The sequence below is a fragment of the Furipterus horrens genome, unplaced genomic scaffold (assembly GCF_987537825.1).
Source record: "Furipterus horrens unplaced genomic scaffold, mFurHor1.1.pri manual_scaffold_3, whole genome shotgun sequence".
Taxonomy (NCBI): domain Eukaryota; kingdom Metazoa; phylum Chordata; class Mammalia; order Chiroptera; family Furipteridae; genus Furipterus; species Furipterus horrens.
In genome coordinates, this window is record NW_028327173.1 from 167,707,894 (window position 1) to 167,730,174 (window position 22,281).

Genomic DNA, 22,281 nt, shown 5'->3' on the forward strand with positions numbered 1-22,281 from the left:
GGTAAACTTCCTAATTCATTTGGCATCACCTTGATACCAAACTTGACAAGAAAATTAGAAGCCATCTCGAATGAACACAAATGAAAGGATCTTCACAAAAATAATTATGGATAGAAAAACACTAACAAGTTGAGTTTATTACAGGAATGAGAGGTAGGCTCAACATTCCAAAATCAATCAACGAGAATAAAGATAAACATTAATAGAATAAAAACAAAAAATTATATAAAAATCTCTATAGATGCAGAAGTGCGTGATAAAATCAATACCTATTCATGATTTTAAGAAACAACAAACAAACAAACCCTTTTAGCAACTTATGAATAGAAAAGAATTTCCTTAACCTAATAAAGAACATCTCTAAAATATCTACAGCAAACATCCCACTTAATAGTGAAATACTAAAAGATATCCCCAAGATTAGAAATGAGGAGGTGAGGATGTCCCCATCATCTCTTCTGTTCAACATTCTGTGCAAAAAGAGAGGGGAAAAAAATAGATGTATGAGGACTGGAAAGAAAGAAATAAAGCCACTATTATTTATAGATCACATAATTATATGTAGAAAAAAAATTTTAATCTATGAATAAAACTCTTAGAATTAGTTAATTTATGAAGGTTGTTGGATACACAGGCAATACACAAGAATCAATTATATCTCTATATACAAACAACAAACTATATAAATGCTATCTTTAAAAAATTTCATTTGAGATTGAAATTTTAAAAAGATACCATTTATATTAGCATCAATTACCTAGGACTCAATATAACATAAGAGGTATAAGACAGGAAATTATAAAATTTATAAAATAATAAAATATTAGATTAAATGGAGGGACATACTGTGACCATGGATTGTAAGGTTCACTATTATAAAGATATTAATTCTTCCTGAATTGATTTAGAAATACCACATATCAAAATTCCATCAATTTTTTGGTGTAAGTTGGCAAACTAATTTCTAAAATTCAAATGAAATGTAAAGGTCCAAAAAAAGCCAAGACAATCTTGAAGAAGGAACAACACAGTTGGAAGATGTATACTTCTCAATATCAAGACTTACTTTAAAGTTATAGAAATTAAGACAGTGTAGTACTGACATGAGGACTTGTGAAGGGAGCAACAGAACAGAAAAGAAAGTCCAGAGACAGATCCACCCATATATGGATCCTTGACTTATGACCTTGCACAGCAGTAGAAAAATGAAGGTCATTTTCAATAAATGGTTCTGGGTCAATTGGATATCCGCCTAGAAAATAAAAATCTTGACCTCTACCTCATATCATACACAAAAATCAATTCTAGATAGACTGTAGATCTAAATATAAAAGGTAAAGCTTGAAGATAAAATTGGAGAATATATTCATGGTCTTATAATAGGCAAATATTTTTAAACAGATTCCAAAAAAGACTAACCATAAAGGAAAATACTGGTAAACTGAGTTACATTAAAGTCAAGAATGTCCATTCATCAGACGATACCAATAAGAAAGTAAAAAACCACAGAGTAGGAGAAGGTAGTTACAGTACCCATATCTGACAAAGGACTCATATCCAATATAAACAAACCAATAAGAAAAAGACCCAATAAAAAATAGACAAGAAATTTTAATAAGCACTTCACAAAAAGAGACTATCCAAATAGCCAGTAAACATAAGTTGTTTAACCACATTAGCCATCAGGGAAATGCAAAATAAAACAATGAGATATCACTACACACACAGACACACATACTCAGTTACAGTTTAAAAAGCCTGACAACATCAAGTGATGAGGACGTGGGAACATCTGGAACTCTTGTGCACTGTTGGTGAGAAAGTCAATTAGTGTTAGTCAAAAGTATATATGAACACTGAAATCTAAGAATTAAAAACTCATTCACACATGGCTTCTGGGCCTTTTGGCTAAGATCAAGTGTCGTTTATGTTAGTTTAATAATCACAATAGCCAGGGATTTGATTTTTAAATAATTTTAAACAACATTAAATGAAGATTCTGTTGCCTTAAAAAACACTCATTCACAAGAGTTCAAGCTCATGACTGCTTATAATATATGCTTTCATCCATTGTTGAGTCCTGATCACCGTCTGGCATTTTGCAAAGTCAGGGTTTATTAGACAGTACCTCTGGCTTAACACAATCTGTCCTCCCTACCAGGATGGGGCAAAGCCCTGCTGCTAGGGGTCACTGGGGCCATCCCCATGCCCATATGAGAGCATCCTGTAAAGATGTAGCGTAGGCAATCTGAGTGTAGAGGTCAAATGAGGCCAGATGGGCAAATCCCTTAATTCCCTCATCTCCACTGTAAACTCAGTCCTGTCAATGTCTTACTGTCTGTAAGACTCAAACGACTGTCTCCCAGCACGTTAAGAGTGGCTCTCTGTGCTACAGCATCAGACAGGTCCCAGTGTAACTGTTATCTGCTCCATCACCCTGTTCTTACAGGGGACATTGAGGTATAGGGGTTGTAGGGAACACAAGAAAGTTAGCAAATTTCGGCATTCTCGAATTTATCATTCATGTTTTCGGCTATCATTAGAATTTTGAGCTATGGGGAAGGACCATAATTTTATTGAGACTCAAGTGGGAACTGCCTGTCCTTTACCTCTTACCCAGAATCTGCAACCTAAATAGATATTCTCTACTCATTCTACACTTGCTTCTGAAGTAGTTTAAGAGTTTGAGGATTCTGGAAATACCAAGGGCTACAGTGATCTAGTTAGAACATAGTCTAAAATGATGATCAACACTGCTACACACAAAATGATAAGTACAGATCATTAAGTGATGAAACTTCAGAGGAAAATGAGTGTTCTAGTGCTGGAAGGGGCTGGGAGAGCTTCAGGAAAGATGGGACTTGACCTGGGACCCTGGAGGGTGGGGAGCAGCCTGTGAGCAGGGAAAAGGTGGGGTGAAGAGCAGAAGCCCAGGGAGGGAACAAGGTGAGCCAGGGAGCAGAGGCAGGGCAGAGTGAGGGGAAGCTAAGCTGCTTGACTCAAGTAGACAGTGTATGCTGGGAAGCAGTCTGTAGTAAGAGGGAAAGGGTAGGGAGGTGGGGGTAGTGCTGGGTGGGCCCTGAACTTCAGGCTGAGTGCTGACTCCATTCAGGAGGCGGTGGAGAAAGCTGACAGGGCCTAAAGGGGTGGAGTGAAGGTGGGGGAGTGGGGATATGAGGAACACCAGTCTGTGAAGCTTTAGCAAACAGCATAGGACAGGATCGCTCCAACACCAGTCCCTGGGTCTGTGCCCACTTGGCTGTGTCTGAACCTGGGAACAAGGGGCAGAGTGGATGGGGGTTATAGTTATCAGTCTACAAGGAGCCTGGACAATGACATTAGTGTCATTTTGAAAGGGCTCCATAATACTCTGTAAATTATTTCATCCTTGCCTATAGCTTCAATAATCTATGTGCCAGTGACTCACACATGAAATTATCCAATTCTCTTCTGAGATCAAACTCATGAACACAACTGCCTACAACGCACCTCTTCCACGATGTCTCAAGGGTGCTTCAAACACCACATATCCAAAGTGAACTCATTTTCCCCTTTCCCTGAACCACTCCTCATCCCCTAGGATTCCTTATCCCAAGGAATGTTTAAGGTGCACAAGCTTGGGACTCATTCCGATAATTTCCTCTCCTTCACTGCCACCCATCTCAAATCCCTGCCAACCTGGCTGGTGTGGCTCAGTAGTCTGAGCGCCAGCCTGTGAACCAAAGGATTCCCAGTCAGGGCACATGCCTGGGTTACCGGCCAAGTCCCTGGTTGGGGGCACATGAGCGGCAACCACGCATTGATGTTTCTCTCCCTCTCCTTCTCCCTCTCCTCCCCTCTGTGTTAAAAAAAATAAAAAGTAAAAAATAAATCCCTGCCAAGCAATTTTTCTTAAATCTCTGGAATCCAGCATTTTCATGTTACCTCCACTGTCGTCATGGGAATCCAATCCCCCGTTATCTATCTCGCATTTGGACAACTGGCATCGACGTATCTATCTCATGCCCTTTTATTGTAATTCTGTTTCACACACTGGGGCAAAAGTAATCATTTCAAAGCAGCTGACTAAGCCATTCCTCTGCTTAAAAGCTTCTCACGGTTCCCAGCTACTCTCAGAATCAAAGTCAAACTCCTGACACAGGCTTCCAAAGCCATGCAGTGACCAGCCCTGTCCCTCTCACCTTCTGTCTTGCTCTAGCCACGTCGACTGTCAATGCTTTGATCTCTTGGTCATGTCCTTGCGTGTGTTATTCCCGATACTTGCTACTTTCTTCCTTGTTTCTTCCCCACTAGTTAATAGCTGTTCATTCTTCAGAGCTCAGCTGAAACATCATTTCTTCAAAAAAGGGGTTCCTGCCCTGGCCAGGTGGCTGAGCTGGTTAGAGCGTCCTCCCGTACAAAGAAAATGTTGTGGGTTTGATCCCTGGTAGGCAACCTGTTTCTCTCTCACATCCATGTTTCTCCCCTCTTTGCCCCAAATCAATAAACATATAGGTCCAACTAGTCAGTGGCTTTCAAGACTTTTTTTTATTTTTTATTTTTACTGTGACCCATAGGATGAAATATACTTTGTGACCTAGCATATACACAGGTTAACTGAATAATGACAATTCCTAACCTTACTATATATTTTCTACTATTTCACTGTAATGCATTACGGAACATCCAGTTCGGAAAAAAGAAAAAAAAAAAAAAAAAAGGTCTAATTAGTCTTACAGGACCATATTTGTCCTTCAAAGCACTCAGCACATTTTAAATGATTATTGGGTTGTATCTGTCTCTCTTAAAACCAGTGTTAGGGAGCATTTGGTATTTTGCTTGTTATGATAGCCCTTGTATTTAGCAAATTATTTGAGCCTCAACAATAACTTAATAAATATTTAAACAATGAAAAATACAAATTGGTAGCTAAGTGCTTTTTCTTTTAGCACTTATCACAATTATAACTGACTCTAATTATCTGCATAATCATTAGGCTTCTCTACTCTAGACCCTAATTCCAGGATGGCAGGTATCCTGTTTGCTCCTTTTTATGTCTCTAGTACTTAACATAGTACCTGGCAAATGATAAATAAAAATCATTTCCCAAGTACACAGTTCAAATCCAGGTACCTAAATTCTGTCAAGCCTGAGTTAATAAAGTTGAGAAGTGTCTCCTGCTCTGCATAGTTATGCACTTTAACACCAATTGCCTCAAAGACTTCAATCTTTGCTTCGGGGACTGTAAGAAACCCAGTTTATTCCAAAAGGCAAATGGAACCTACACTGGAAACAAATTCTTCATGGATAGCCAGATGTGGCAGGTCAGGAACTACCCAAAAATAAAGTTAATTATACAGAAATAGCTTATTGGTTATAAGTATTTTTAAAAAACATTAAGTTGGAAATGCCTCATGTAATCTCTAGTCCTTAAGATATATAGCACTGCTAATACTTCATAGCATTCACATTCCTACTATATATTATATATTATACTTATTTGAATGGAACAAGACATGTTTTGTACTTACCTTGTAATTCCCAGGATAGCTTCCCCATGGACAAAACTCACAGAAGTGAGTGAATTGCTACAACAGATGGTATAATCCCAGCTAAGCTGCTTGATACATCCTTGCACAGACGTCACGTGGATGTAGAAACATGAATGGTTTTAAAGTGATTAAGTTGGCTGGCTTCTTTGACGTCATAAACTCAGCCACTCGGGATGAGAAAACTCTTAGTATTTAATATGTAATTAATCTCTTTATTTCATTTTCTATTCTTCCAGGTACTTAATTTCTTAAAAATAAATGCTTTTGTTAAAGTTTCTCACAAGTCCAGGGTCTCCTCTACTGGGACATAAGATAAACAATATTCTTGCATGTAGGACATAATGAATCAACATTTTTCTGGTTAGTCTTTGAGTTTCTCTATTTTCATTAATTTGTGTTTAATATATGGAACATTTATGTACAGATGTAAAAAAGACATGATTTAGAAAAGGGCTGGAGGCTTAACAAAACTGTAGTTCTTAGTTCTAACAATAAAAAAGAACTGCTAGCAATGATCAGTAATAACAATGAGCACCCCTATCATGCAGATTGTGGCCTATATATACATACACCTTTCCCACAGAAGAGGAACCAGGGGTCATTGGAGAAATGACAGCTTCCAGGCCTGGGATAGGAAGTGTGAAAAATAAATATGGAGAATACTGGGATTGAATGGGAACACACAAGGAGCTGAGTTAAAGAGGCTCCCACTGGCTGAAGGTGACACAATCAATGAAGAAAATAATAAAATAGGTTGAAAAACAAGTATGTTTAGATCTGAGTTCATACTAATACTTAAACACAAAATTCACTATTCACCTTTGGATGTGAAACCATTATTCTGAAAACTAGTAAATCTAAGAAATTACATATTTCTCTCTTGCCTTTCCTATACAAATTGTGCCCCAGAGTAAAGAAACAGTTGATGAGGGCATATTTCTTTTTTTAGAAGTATTCCAGCTAATAAAGAAAGAATGGCAGAGTTAAACTCACAATTTTGCAACTCCAACTGAATAAATCTAGGTCTTGATTATCAATGGCTGCTAAGATCACAAAGAGACAACCAGACATTAGTCCTCCTGGAGTACACAACAGGTCTATGAAAGTCTTACCAGAAAATTCCAATCTAAATGTGATCAAGTCTCTAGATCAGCACTGCGCAGTAGAAATGTGAGCCACATATGTAATTGTACATCTCAATTCAAAGTCGATTTCAATTCAAACTCTCAATTTCAGGTGCCCAATAGCCATATGCAGCTACCATATCAGACAGTATAGCTCTAACCACTAAATTATAAGAAATACGGAACAGAGGAATGCGCTATCACAAGGACGCAATTAGCGAAATCCAGACTAGGAACTTTTCAGGAAAAAATGATCTGATTTTTTCAAGTAACACATTACAAGGGAGACAGAGTGGAAGAGTACACAGGAGTAAGAAGGCCCTATATATGATCAGAAACTTGACGTATCAACCAGCAATACAGAGATTTCATCTAGGTCTTGATTTGGGCAAAGTACAAAACACACATTTATGAGGTAAGAAAATTTGATCACAGACTGGATTTTGGATGCTATTAAGGATTTTATTCATTTTGATAGGTGTGATGAGGGCATTATGGCTAAAATTTTAAATTATTCTTTAGAGCTATATATTGAAAAACTTATGAAGTAATATAATGCCCGGATTTGCTTCAAAATAATCCAGTGGTGGGGGTACAGATGAAACAGGATTGTCCATGAGTTGACAAGCTTGATGATGGGTACATGGGAAAAAATTATATTATTCTCTTTACTTTTGATGTGTTTACAATTTTCCACAATAATTTTTCTTAAGACTGTGGTATAAGATTACAGTGACACTGTCCATATTTTCAGATGTTTAATTTGTTAAAGATACCACTGTCTTTCTTTCTAAACCCATGAAGTACCAGAAGTTGCTGCGATGCCACTATCCAAGGCAACAAACCAAGGAAAACTTACAAAACAAAAATCACGCAAAGATAACTCACTTTATTAAAACTTTGTAAAAGCTGCCAGAAAGGAAAGAGGGAATGTTTTTTTCCACCTGGAATTAAATGCCTTCTCCCGAGGTTGTACTGCCTGAGTTTTCCTACGTCCCTGCCCTATCAATGCAGATGTCTCAGTGACAAGGCTGTCCGGACACCAAACATACAACATACAAGTCATTTTTATTTCTACTTTCCCTGCACCTCATCATAGAGCAAATGGTGGAGAGTTATAACAAAAGGGGACACAGGCCTGTGGGGTTATGCAAGGCTAATCACATCAGATTTTCAGGTTTATGAGCTTAGACACACTTTGGAGGCATGCTGGCTCCCATACCCTGGTGACTATGTAATGCACTCTACACACACTTAACAGTGCAAATTAAGCAACAGAAAGGCACAAAGGTGTTAGCATCTTGCACCCAACAGCTTCCAACTACATAAAATCATTTCCAAAGTTGATGGTATCCTTTCCTGTCTATCCAGAGTTGAATTCCACAAAGTCTGGTATTAGAGATACAACTGTGGCAAAATGTCTATTTAATAAATTTGAATTTTAGAGTGAAAAATGTGTTTTATCAATGTGAAAGTCTGTGTAGTGATCCGGAAGGCAACAAATTGGGGACAAAGGCGCCAACTAAAAAATAAAAATAATATTTATTTAGTTTTGTAAATATAAATAACAATAAATGACAAAAAGCAAAACAAAATAAAGAACTGACATGTTACATCACTGATCAACTCCAGGCACAAGAGCATTTATTAATGAATATAAAAAATAAATTGTATTATTTTCATCTGCTTTCCCCCCAGCTTTAACTATTGAATACATAGATATTTTTGGAGCTGGAGTTCCTAAGAAAATTCCATAGCTACACCGGCCCCTCCTGAGTGCATGAGGTCAAGGTCTAACTCCCATTGAGAAATAAAATTTCTATCCTTGGGAATTCTGCACAACCAGACCTCTAGAAACTTAAAAAGTTAGTTCCTTTCATTAGGACCCTTCTAATGTAAGGAGAAAAGGCAGCCATCATCCACTAACATACAAGCTAAATCTGGGTACTGTTCAGGGCTCCTAGTTCTCCACATGACCGGCCGACAGAGCCACCAGCTTTTCTGCCAGCCCAGGCTGCAGCCTACAGCCTCTCAAGCCGCACCAAAAGGGGACCCATAAAACAAAAGATAAAGCATTTTGACCTTTTTTCCTGGAGGTCATAGGGCTATTTGCGTAGGAAGGGTAAGGTTCTGCATCAAGCCTGCCTTCACACTCAGTACTGGGGAAGGGCTGCTACACTACCCAGTGCACACCTATATCGAGTGTATGCCCATCACCACACAAAGAAGTTCGGTAAATTAACAAGTCACTCTGGACCAGGCCCCTCAAAATAGGGGCAAATTCAGTGAACCAAGGCATGTGGCCATAGCCCCAGTTTACCTAGGTCCTCTCCTAAAGAACCATATGAATATCCTGATTGAAGAAGCACTGCTGGTCAGAAGAGAGCGTGGAAGGAAACTGTAATTTCTGGGTAGGGCCACGGCATGTGGAGTCGACAGGTTGTTGTTTAGTCTCTGGCATGAGAAGATGGCAGCATCACTAATATTTAGAGCTGGAAAGAGCGTTGCCTGGTCCACACTCCTGGAGCATCTTCACTATTGCATCTTAATGGCGGTTGCCCAGATGTCGTTGCTGGGGGGCGGGGGAAGGACCCACCCTTGGGGAACGGAGCTGCCTTTAGGATGATCAGATGGCACCAGGTACTGATCCCAATCATGCCTTAATAAAAACATTGTAGAACAACCATTTATTTCTGTTTTAGTGCAAGCAAGATGTTCAGCAACTAAATATTCTATTTCAGGACTTACCTTTTCAATGAATGACTGATGTACTAGTCCACTAAAGAACTAGATTACTGGGAATTATGCAAAAGACTGTAATTCTTAAATGTGCATATAAAAGGGAAAAACCTCCAAAGAACTTATAATCTTACTGATAACCAAATAATTTAATATAGAGTCAATCCTCCTTATTTGCAGATTCCATGTTTATAAATCTGCCTATTCACTAAAATTTATTTGTAACCCCAAAATCATTACTTGTGGTGCTTTTGTGGTCACTTGCCAACATGCACAGGGCAGTGAAAAATCTGAGTCACCCACAGGCACATTCCCAACTGAGGCCGGACAAGGTGACACTCTGCCTTCTTGTTTTTAGCTCACAGATTGTAAACAAGTGTCCTTTTTGCGGTCTATTTGGTACCATATATTTTTTGCATTTTTGTGCTTTTTACTAGTGATTTTGCTATTTAAAATGGCCCAAGTATGGTACTGAAGTGCTAGTTAGCTTGAGAAGACTGTGATATGCCTTACAGAGAATATATGTATGTTAGATAAGCTACACTAAGGCATAAGTTATGCTGTTAGCCATGAGTTCAATGCTAATGAATCAGCAAGATATATTAAATAAGGTGTCTTTTAAAAGAAATATACAGCCCTGGCTGGTGTGGCTCAGTGGATTGAGCACTGGCCTGTGAACCAAGTGTCGCTGGTTCGATTCCCAGTCAGGGCACATGCCTGGGGGCATGCCAAGTCCCCAGTTGGGGGTGTGAGAGGCAACCACACGTTGATGTTTCTCTCCCTCTCTTTTTCCCTTCCCCTCTCTCTAAAAAAGACAAATAAAAAAATCTTTAAAAATAGTAGTGTATAATTTAAAAAAACAAACAAAAAAACAAAGAAAACAATTTCATGTATTGATCAGCTGATAAAAATGTTGTGGCCAAATGCTCATAGAAACCTAACACTGTATTTCCTTTAGGAGCAGCACTTCGTATTCTCTAATTCAGTGTCTGTGGCTCTATAGAATACAGCTACTGTGAGTAACGAGAATGACTGTACTCATATTTAAAAGCTAAAACTTGTATAGTAGCCAGAAATACATACACTTTTCCAAGAACATAAACTTGGTATGCAAAAGAGCAGTGTTTGTGGGAGCTTTGGAAGGAACCTCAGAGATCACTTGGATCAATGATTTTCAATCCAGGCTTTGAAGACCCCCTGAGCCCCAAGTAAATGCCTTAAGGGGTCTCTAGACACAACACAGTGCTTCTAGTCAATAACAGATGCAAGCTGCCCGTAGAACCCATATCTTCCTTCATTCTGTTTTATAAACCGATCTGTCCAAAGATTGCATTTGGGAAGAGTATTATTGCCAAAAGTTTGAAGGCCACATTCTAGTCCACCATTTTCATTTTACAGGTGAGGAAAGTGGGACCCAGAGACCTGCAAAGTTTAGTTCATCAGTAACTGCATGTAAAGATGAGACTCCTTGTTCCTAGCTCTCTTGACTCTGACCTGTAACAACTCACAAGTCAGCAGCAAGGGTCTTAAAGAGTCTCCACAGGCAAGTGGAGGGTCTGTTTAGCAGCAAAAGAGAACTAGACAAAGAAAAATGCTTTGAGTCAGCATAACAGCACAGCCTGGGAGAATACAAAAGGCAAGCCACAAGCTGAGTTTGTTTCGTCCCCTGTTAAAATAGGGACATCTATATACTTTTCAAGGATGAAACAAGACTAAACAAGACATTTGTGGCATCCCTGAAATTTGGAAACTTTATAAAAATCCAAAAGAAACTTGAAAAAACCAGGCACAGGCATCACGGAGAGGGCCCCTCTCACCTTATCTGGATGAGCGCTGGCAGGGAGTGCTCAGCTTGGAGGTAATACTGTCGGAAAGGCTGCAAGAGGTGAGCGAGTGGGAACTCATCTGAAAAAGAAAAGGCACCATACCTCATCATCAAGCTTCCTAGTCCCAATGTGTTTCTTAAGGCAAGATGACTGAGCCTTTGATGACAATAGGATCAAATGTGTTTCATCCTTATCCATGATTTTCAGACCCTGAAGGTGTCATTGTTGCCTACCACCTCTTAGCTTAGGTTGAGGTCGCCCATGAGGAAAAGTCAATCTAGTATTTTCCTTTTCTCCACTGGTGACAGAGGAACTTACCTGGATCCCCAAATAATTTGGACTCAATTTCACGCTTCTGCTGTAAAATTTTCTCTTTTTCTTTTCTCTGTTTTTTTTCTAGTTCTCTTTTCCTCTCTTCCTCTTGTTCTCCTTCCAACATAACTCTGAGAGCTCTCTCTTCAGCTTCATATAGTTCAGAGCGTTTTTTAATGAGTTTTCTCAGTCGCTGAAGATGATGCTCAAAAGTCTCATCTGCTGAGGCTGGAGGGCAGACCCCTGGGCAAAAAAATCCAAATAGTATTTTAGTTACAACCTTTTCTTATCCTTAAATCCGTGTTTGAAGGAGCAGACCCAAAGTCCTACTTACAGTATGAATTTGTAAATTCTAACCAAGCTTCAAGGATGAATTTGATCTTTATAAATCTCCAATCAATCTGACCTTACCCTGACTTTCTCTTTTCCCCAAGTTCTCCCTCTGGAGCATACCACTTCACCTTTGATTTTGTTTATTTCTAATGGTTTTGATCCTGCAGTTAGAGAGTGGGCTCACTAAAGGAACTGTCTTATACTTTTTCATTGTGAAGTTCCCACAGCTATTAAACAACTCTCCCACTGAGTCTGAAGTTCTAGGAGAGCACATGTGGATACTGAGGAAGAAATACACCTAACCAACCACAATGACCTCATAGTCTGCTGCTGAGAGTAGGGTGACTAACTACTTCAGTTTGCCTGGTTTTAGCACTTAAAGCCCAGTGTCCTGAGAAACCTGGGACGGTTAGTCACCCTGATTTATCTGTGAGGTCAGCTGGTAGTATAGCCAACATAGCCACAACTGGGAACATTTTAGGCTGGTTACTAAGTGATATCCAAAAAGTATTACCAATGTTATGTGATAATGGCATAATTGATGACAGGTATTTTATTTAGGTATTGTGTTTTTGTGCACGTGTGAAATTTTTCAAAAAAATCTCATAAGGAAAATCTTAAATTTAATGAATACTCAAGTAGGTTGCAGAGGTGCACTCACTACCATGATGGCCCTGCAACGCAAGAGTTGCTGAAGCTGCCAGGTGAGTCATCCTAGAGTGATGCAAGTGTGGTCCATCCTGTTAGTCCTTGAAGATTTTAATGGAAAATGTATTTATTCTGGCAGCACCTTACCAATACCAGATACACGGAAGAAAAAAAATCCTAATCTCACCGACATAATTAACCATTTTTATCCCCCAACCGTTTTCGTCCATATATTAACAGCTTCACGTAGTTCAACATGTGTGTAATTTCCACATCTCCATATCAATTTTCTACATTCTTTCCCTCTCTCTGTAATTATTTGATGGCTCTATCCTGTTTCACCAAATCAATGTATCTACCATAATTTATGTAATAAGCTCCCTCCTCCTGGACACTTAGGCTGCTCCAAATGACCTGTTGTCATACAATGCTACAATCAACACTCCCGCGCATGTTACTTTTTTCTTTTGTATGGATTATTTGTATAACAAATTCTCAAGAGTGGAAATTTTAAGACTACTTGCAAGATTACCTAAGACCTATGGATAGTGCTAAAATGTTTCTTTAAAAAGTTACACATTTACTCAGTACCTAATACTTCGCACAAAGAAAGTAACAGATAAATACTTATTTCTTTAACAAATGATATTCAACAGGGCTTTGGCACTAAATTTTCCATTTGGCTGAAAATGGCAACTAAGTGGTTGTGGAATTTGCTCTCCTCTGAGGCTAAGAGTTCTCCAGATCATTTTCTCATGACTTCTTTGCTTGAACAGACTTCTATTCATTTATTCCCAACTGAGGATGGAAACTCTACAATTCAGCTCTATCTTCTACTAGGTTGCTGGGCTCTTATTGTCCAAATACAGATACACATAAAATTCTTACGTGCAGAGAAATCTGAGCTGGCACTATGTTGTCTGTAATAATTTCATGGTTTTAGTTTCTATACCTAGAACAGGGGTTAGCAAACTTTTTCTGTAAAGGCTAAAACAGTAAATATTTTAGGCTTGTGGGCCATATAATCTCTGTTGCAACTACTAAAATCTGCCCGTATATTGAAAATATATAGACACTCCTTCAGCCCATAAGTGCTCCAGACCACAGAAGCTGTGGCCTGCTCCTGTCTCAGGATGCTGGGCCTGCACAACCCACCCACATCTCCCTCCACCTTTCATGGATCACTCCTAGGTAACTTGACACATTCGCTTGGAGATGGCACTTCTTGCTCAATCTTCCTCTTGACCCCATGTGCTGACATGGTTTACTCCACCTCTACCACTTACTCCTATAGTTCCTGCAGCTGCCTTTATTCCCCTCCAGCTACCCGCCCCATGGGGCTTCATGCAGTCTTTGGACGTTGGCATAATCAGAAAAAACTTTCCAACTCTGCGATCTTAAACCTGTTATTCTCTTCTCTTACAACTTTGTATCCTTTCAGTAGTCTCACCTTCTTCTCCCATCTCAGGAATCAGATTCCATCCTTTTTATATTCGTTCTCACCAAAACTTGTGGTCACCCACAAAGTGAAACCCCAGCAGCCAGGTGCTCTGTGCTCACGTGCCAGCTGCAGAGTTCTCCTGGAAGAAGCTGTCTGATTGTGACCTGGTGCCAGTGTAATTACCACAGCACCTCCCTGCAGCCGCACTCCCGTGGGTCTCTGCAGTGAGTTCCCTGCTCTCTGAAAGCCCTACTTCTCTACCAACTCTCAGAGCAAACCACCTAACCCATCTCCCGGAGGAGACAGGCCACCGGGCAGGAAAATCCTTTAACTTGCTGCCCCCGATTTCACTCAACCGCATTACTACCCATCCTTGTGTCCCTCCACTGGCATCTGAATGTCACTACCTCCTGCAAGATCTTGAGCCATCAACTATTCCTCTGCTTCTCTTTGACCCTTCACCCTCTATTCATTCCTTGGCTCAGCATTTAAACATGCAAGTTTTTCCCATGACCCCAAGATACTTCCCTATCCCACCCCCCACACATATACACACTGCCAGATGTAGATCTTTCACTCTCCTCTCTTCACATGCAAATGTTAGTAAGTTGAACTCACTGTCTGCTTGTCTTATGCCCTACTCCCTCTTTAAGTCACCCTAGTCAGGCTTCTACTCCTACCACTCCACTGAAACACCCCTAGTGTAGGTCACTAATGATCTGCTGGGTACGGATTCCCGTGGGTGTTTCTCACGCTTTTTATTAATTGATAATAAAAATAAGATGAAACACTTAATACAGCATTTACTATGTGCCAGGACTGTTTTAAGCACTTTACTCATGTTTACTGATTTAACCACAATGACCCATGGGTAGGTACCATTGTTATTCCCTTCTTACAGATGAGGAAACCAAGGCACAAAGAAGTTTAAGTAGACATGCCAAGACTGCACAATCTCTCTAAGCATCTGCCACTCTGCAGAAGAAGGTAGCAGTTCTACCTTTTCCTCCTATCTCTCTGACCTCTCTTGATCTCTTTTGTGGCCTCCTCTTTACTCATCTTGATTTTAACATTCCCCTAGATTTTGTCGTTTTGGCTTTCATCTCAAACTGCACAACCTCTTCAATGTCTGTTTACATGCTGATGAACCCTTATCCAGGATGTCCCATAGCCACCTCACACTTAAGAGGTCCCAAACTGAACTCATCAACCCAAAGCCTCCTCCTCCTCCTCTGGTTTTCCTGGTCAATTAGAATGGTATCATCATTCATTCAGTAGATCAAGCTAGAACCTGGAAGTCATTTTTTTTCCCATTCAGCTCCCACATGCTGAGATCCCCAAGTTACTTATTTATATGTACACACACACAAAAAAACACTCTACTTCATTCATAGCTCTTAAATCTGTTTACTTTTCTCCAACTCACCATCTGGCCCTTAGTTCACCCTCCCGTACTATCCCTGCCCAGACTGTAACAGTCTTACCAGTCTCTCTTGCTGGGTGCTTCAAACCTTTCTCTGCTCTTCCAGCTCTGATCTTTGTCATCACTTCACTCTCTGCTTAAAACCTTGCAATGGTTCCCCTCAGCTTTAAGCATAGGGGAGAAGTCTAGCCCAGCCCATAAGACACTTTGTGATGTGGCCCTACTTACATATCCAGCCTCGTTCTCTCAGCACTTACCTGGAGGTACATACACCTTGAAAAGAGAAGTTACAAAGCTGTTTGTTTTCTTTTAAAGTACACAATGCAACAAGTTGCTAGTTATCAAATCATTTTACATTCAAGTCAGTTAACACCACAGAGCTTGCTTATTTTTATAGATCACAATTCCTCCTAAAATTTCCTCTTTCTTTTGGACCAAATAGAGGGAGACTAATAGTGAGAAATTATGCTGGCAAATTCACTTGGCAAAAGATCATTGGCCCTCACCTCCCGGAGGACATGGAATAGGGGAACATCAGGCAGCAGCTGCGGGTTTTGTATCCTCATAAGGAAGAGCCCTGGGCAGACACAGCAGATGCAAACTCCAGATGGCTCACAGCAGAGGCTGCACGAATGCCCTATGGCACCGTCTGATTCTGAGGCCTAATCTGAATCAGCCACCCTAAAGGCTGGCGTGCAGAGCTCATCACTTAGTGAGTGAATGAGCCTGGCAGAATGCACAATGGTCACAACCCAACAAAACTTTATTAAGGGTCTGAGTCAAAGATTTCCTTTACAGTTTACACCACACAGAGGAATCCATTTGATGTCATGGTATTTGTTAATCTGTGTACTCTCAATATCCCTGGTGATTGTCAATGGCTTACAACCTACCAAATAAGGCAGCATGTGGCCCAAATCAGGTTCAAGTGAAATGGGACAGGAGGTCACCTCAGCCCAGAGCAGAGAAGGACGGTGGATACTGCATCTAAATTTGGTTTTGAAGGATAGTGAGAGCTCAAAATAGCAAAGATGAGACTGGGGGCCCTCCAGCCAGGTAGATTAGCAAGAGCAAAGATCCGGAGGCGAATGGAAAGCACAGCTGGGGAGCTCTAGAGGCTAGAGAAGACCACTGAGATTTTCTGAGTCCAAAAGTGACATGCAGATAAGGGGGGTTGTGGGGAACCCATGCAGTCTGCAGGGCATTCACTCCCTGCTTGGTCCAACTATTCACACCTCTTCAAATATCCATGTTTCAGGTTTGAAATGAATCTGAAGGAACAGGCAAAGTTTTCAACACCTTCTGAAGCACCAAGTTAAGAATAGGACAGGATAGTTTTCAGCCTGGCACATGGGTAAAGTTGACCAGCCACATCCACCTCACTGGGAAAAGTGTGGCCAGGAATGCCAGAGTAGCACTGATGAGGCAAGGGGAAGACGGTGCAGTGGGTTCCCACACCTGCTTCTCTTCTCAACCTTGGCTACAAAGAGCTCAAGTTCTGAGGTACTGCTGACATGCTGTTACCCTACCGGGTGAGAGTAATGAGGTATCAAGCATTTTTCTGTAAATTTTTGGCGAGGGCAAACACTATGGTAAAGAAAGGGAGGGAACAAAGGAAGAAATGCAAGTGGAGATGCAAAGTCATGGTTACCTTTCCTTGCTGCAGCCTCTTTCCTGAGTTTCCTCAACTTCTCCAAGGCCCGAAGAATGTCCACCATTCTTTTGGTGTCTGCTTGCTTTTTCCTCACTTCAGATAAGACACCATCGGCAGCAGCTTTAAGTTCCTGCTCCTGGAAGAGATAGAGAGCCCATGAGAACCACTGCTTGGCAGCAAGATTTTAGAGGATCAGAAAGTCCAAGGGTTAAGACTTTACTGGACCTACGTCACAGTTTCCTGGGCCGTGCATGCAACACCCCTCTAAACTGGTCCAGTCAAAGGATTATCCTCTCCACAGCTTCCAAGTAGGCATTAGTCTTTGTTTCTCCCTCAGTTTCTCCAAGTGCGGTCCAAGAACACCTGCATTCAATTTACCTTAAGTTGGGGCTCTCATTAAAAATGCAGACCTGTGGGCACTAAGATTGAGGTTAGCAGGGAAGATAAGGAATGTGGTTGGAAAGGCCCAGCACTACAATGCTCAGTGACAACCTAAAAAACTGCCAAGGATCTCTTAGACATGACAGCCTTTCACAAATCTGAATACCCTATCCTACTTTTCTTAAGTTGATTCACATGTAGACTAAGTAATTCTGGGTCCTCAAGCCACTACTCAAGGGACTCTATCTCCAACACCCTCTCTATAGGTGGCAGGGAGGATGCTCTTTCCTAAAACCCCCTTGCCCATCTGTCAGATCAGCGCCTGTAACACCACCATTTCAGCTAAAGCATGCTGTTTCACTCTTCTCTGTGCATTACTCCCTGCCTGAGCTGCACCTGTGGCTCACTTGGCTTTCACATTTCCTTCAAGCTCAGTTCAGCTGTCACTTTATCATCCAAGCCTTCCCTGACACCTTCCCCAAAGCACTAGATATTCCTTTTCTGGGCTCTTATAACACCTAGAGTTGAAATCTTAACACAGAATGCTATACAGACATGATCCCCCATGGGGCTCTAAGCCCCTCAAGAACAAGCACTATGTCCTATTATCTCTATCCCCAGCACCCAGCACGGGGCCTGGTACATAAGGGGCCCTCTTTAAATGTCTGAACTGACTCAAACTCTCTTAGATTAAGGCCTTGCCTCCAAGTATTAGTCTTAAAAGCACTGATGTTTTCGGGAGCTTGAAGACAAAGCTGGCCATCATTACACTTCATAGGGAGAGTTAAATCATACTCTAGGGCAGAAGCAGACACCAGGAGGAAGAGGAGGAAACACTAGCTGGTAGAGGAGAGTGGTGGATGGTGGCAAGTGTCTAGAGGCATTCAAAAGTAATGACAATGTCTTAAATGACAGTATGACCAATTTCCAGGTTCACCCTGGCCCCCACTTAAAGAGCTTGAGGTCAACAGACTTTGGAATCACACGATGTGCGCTCGGATCAGGAATGAAACTGCCATAAACCAGTTGTGTGATTGTTGGCAGGTTAACCTCCCTGTGCCTTAATTTCCTAATCTGTAAAATTGAGATAATACTGGGTTGGCCAAAAAGTTTTTTTCCATAAGATGGCTCTAGTAGCACTTAGTTGTCAATAACTTCATTCGAAACAATTTCATTAGACTGTGACAGCTGTCATATCAGCATGCATCTAAAAAACTTACCATACTTGGTGAATTTTTGTATAGCCATTTTAATATTAAATATGGTAGAAAATACACATTTTTGGCATATGATGCTTTATTATTTCAAGAAAGGTAAAAATGCAACTGAAACGCAAAAAAATAAAAGGATTTGTGTTGTGTATGGAGAAGGTGCTGTGACTGATTGAACTTGTCAAAAGTGGTTTGCAAAGTTTCCTGCTGGATTTCTTGCTGGAGGATGCTCCATGTTCGGATAGACCAGTTGAAATTGACAGAGATCAATTCGAAATATTGAGAACAATCAATGTTCTACCACCCAGGAGATAGCTGACATACTCAAAATATCCAAATCAATAAAGTTATTAGTGAAAATGAAAAATGTCTCTTATTTTACGGAAAAAAACTAAATGAACTTTTTGTCCAACCCAATACCGCCTACGTCTCAGGGTTGTTACAAGAATTCAAGATCTGGTGTATTCAACAACCTTAGCATAGCGCCTAGTCTATATAGCAAGTATCAAAAACACCACTGTTGAACTTCAGCCTGAATCCTGAGGAAATCATCACTATTGACTCACCAGCCAATTATGGTGCATGTTCCTTGAGGAAAGGCCCCAGGTTCTCTATATTTTGTATTCTTAAAATCACCCAGGTCCCATAGGCTTATTAGTCTTGACATCCCTGCAACGCCCCTGTGTAATCCACTTTGTTTGCAGGGCTTTGCAGTGCACCTGTGTTGTGTACTATACATCATTAACACGTAATCAGCACGGAGATACGAGGTAGGAAAGGCAAGCTATCTTATTTTACAAATGAGGACATAGGCTTCGTCCTGGGAAATGGCAGCTCAAAGCCTCATGCCCCTTCATGTTGCAAACACCGCTACCCTTACTCTCAGGCGTAACATCTAGTCTTACCCGCTTCTTCTCCTCCACCTCCTGCACGCACTTGACCCTCCAGAGATCAATCTCCTGTTCGCGCTCCGCAGCTCGCGCGGCCTCCGCCTCCCGCTCGGCCTCGCGTTCCCGGGCCCTCTCACGAAGCCGCAGCCGGCGGCGCCGGACCCTCTCCAGCCTCCGCCGGGCCTCGCCCACATAGGCGGCCTGGGTCAGCAACTGCAGTCGCTCAGCCAGTTCGGCGCGCAGAGGCACCGCCTGGGCGTGCAGCAGTGCCCAGGCCGCGCCGTCCGCCTCAGCCTCGCGCAGGGCCTGGCCCAGGTCGCGCAGCCTCCTCACCAGGCGCAGAGCCCCGCGTAACCGCTCGCGCACTTCGCCCAGGCTGGGCCTGGGCGCGCGCGGGGGCACCGGGCAGCCAGCCCGCCGCGGGGTTCCGAACACCGCCTCTAGCCACTGCCGGTCGCGCAGGCGCTGCAGGGACGCGTCCCCAAGCACGTCGGGCGGCGGCGCCTCAGGCCAGCGTGGGCTCCAGGGAGGCCCCGGGCCTGGAGGCGGCGGCCGCGGGCGCTCGCCGGCATCGATCCCCGGGAAGGGCCGGCACTGGGCAGGCGGCGGAGGCAACGGCGGTGGAGGCACTGGGTAGAAGGAGCCGCCGCCCCCGCCACGGGAGGCTTCCCCAGGGGCCCGGGGCTGCAGAGCCAGCGGGGGCTGGAGGAAGGGGGAGGGAGTCCCCGGAAAGGGGCCGGGCCGCTGGGGAAGAGGCGGTGGGAAAGCGGGAGAGGGCAGCGGCGGTGGCGGACAGCCAAAGGGAGCAGGGGGCAGCGGCTGCGGAGGTGGCGGGCCCGGGCGACCAGGGGCGAAGAAGGGCGGCAGAGCCATGATTACCACCGAAGGATTCTGAGAAGTGACTGGAATCGGAGTGGTTTCCCGAGAAAGTCTTCCGGGAGGAAGTGACGTATCTACGCGCGACGCCTGTGTAACGCGCCCGGCGCAAGGGTGGGCAGTCATACAATCCTATTAATACGGGTGGTAATTGAGCGTTCTAAGTGTGGCAAGAGCTGCTTTGCAGGCAATGAGACTAACATACAGTTTCTGTCCTGTGGAACTACCTGTCCAGTAAAGAAAACATTAATCAAATAATTGTGCGAACAAATGTGAAAGTGCTGCGGTGAATATAAGTACAGTAGTCGTCGTCGGCAGCCGTCCGTCTCGAGAGACGATGGTGTAGCTTCTTAAGAGTCTATCTGCACCGCCGAGAATGGCTGTGCAGTCCGACTCGGGAGTGACACGGTATCTGTCTCCTCCCGTGTTGAATCGACATCTTGCGATGACGCTGGAGTGTCCCCTCCAGTGAAGCTGAAGCTACAGAGCCTGGGCAGGGTGATATGGAGGGTCTGCTGTTGCCCATGCAGCAGACCCCCCCTCTCTTCGCAGCTGAAGGGTCCAAGGGAAAGACGGAGTCAATACAGCTTGGCTTCAGGTGCGCCGCAGGAGTTGCCGGTGTTGACTACAACGTCAAACCGCCTTAGGGACTCCGGCTCCGGATTTTCTGTCGGGGTTTACTCCCTTAGCCTTTCCCCTGAAGAGGTATGCCGCAAGGCAGCGGAGGTTTTTTGGAGTCCAAGAGGAAAACAAGGCGAAAAGAGTTTGTAGAAGAATCTGTCAGAGAAGTTAGGAAGGTTGTCCTATGGATTTATGCTTCATCTGAGGAGTTAAATAGAAGAGAGGAAGAAAGCACGGTTCAGATGGGGACAGCATTTGCAAAAGCCCCCTAGAAGACAGGAGTAGGTTTAGTGCGGGGACTGAGAGAATGAATGCCAGTGCGGATGGAGTGCATAAAGCCTGAAGGGAGCCTGGTAATCCCGGGAGGTGGACAGAGATTATAGCCTCCAGGATCTCATATCTTAAGAACAATGGGAAAACACTGGGGGGTTTTAAGCAGAAGAGTAAGGGAAAGCCATGATAACTGATTGGTTTTTAAAAATTAAACTATTTTGAGATCATTGTAGATTCACATGCAATTGTAAGAAATAATACAATACTCTACGCAGTTTCTCCAAATGGTTAATAGCTTGCAAAACTGTAGTACAGTATCACAGCCAGGATGTTTACATTGATAACAGTGAAGATACAGAATATTTATTTTCATCACTTCCAGGATCCTTCATTTGCCCTTTTATAGCCACACCCACTTCCCTTCTTTGACCACTGGCAACCACTAATCTGTTCTCCGTTTCTGTAAGTTCTGTCCTTTCAAGAATGTTATATAAATGGAATCATAACCTTTTGGGACTCCCTGTCTGCACTCAGTATAATCCTCTGGAGATTCATCCAGGTTGTATTAATAGCGTTCCTTTTTATTGCAATTGAAGTGTGCAAAAAAAAAAAAAGTGTGGGTGAAGTTAAACCACATTGTTTAATTATTCACTTGTTGAAGGGTACTTCCACTTTAGGGTTGTTTTCATTTGGGGGCTACCATGAATAAAACTGCTTATAAACATTTGTATACAGGTTTTTCTTTGAACATAAACTTTCATTTCTCTGGAGTAAGTACCAATGAGTGCAATTGCTTGGTCATATGACAGGTGCTTGTTTAGTCTTTAAATAAACTGCCAATTTATTTTTCCCAGAGAGGCTGTACTAGTTTACATTATCACCAGCAATATGAATGATCCAGTTTCTGTGCATTCCCGCATTTTTGGATATTATTTTTTTAGACATCCTGATAGGTAAGTAGTGATATTGTAATGGGGTACAGAGTGAGTGTCCCCTGA

The 22,281-nt window shown here is 42.3% G+C and overlaps 1 protein-coding gene across 1 annotated transcript; it reads right to left on the reverse strand.

Annotated features, from left to right (window-relative positions):
• Positions 1–8,178: 8,178 nt before the first annotated feature.
• On the reverse strand, positions 8,179–20,444 carry PDCD7 (programmed cell death 7). Its single transcript, XM_090270773.1, has 5 exons — positions 19,529–20,444; positions 17,029–17,167; positions 11,539–11,775; positions 11,212–11,299; positions 8,179–9,314 (listed from the first exon to the last, which is right to left on the reverse strand). Exons 1-5 carry the CDS (start codon positions 20,384–20,386, stop codon positions 9,191–9,193), a joined length of 1,446 nt encoding a protein of 481 aa, XP_090126899.1. The 5' UTR covers positions 20,387–20,444; the 3' UTR covers positions 8,179–9,190.
• Positions 20,445–22,281: the final 1,837 nt, after the last annotated feature.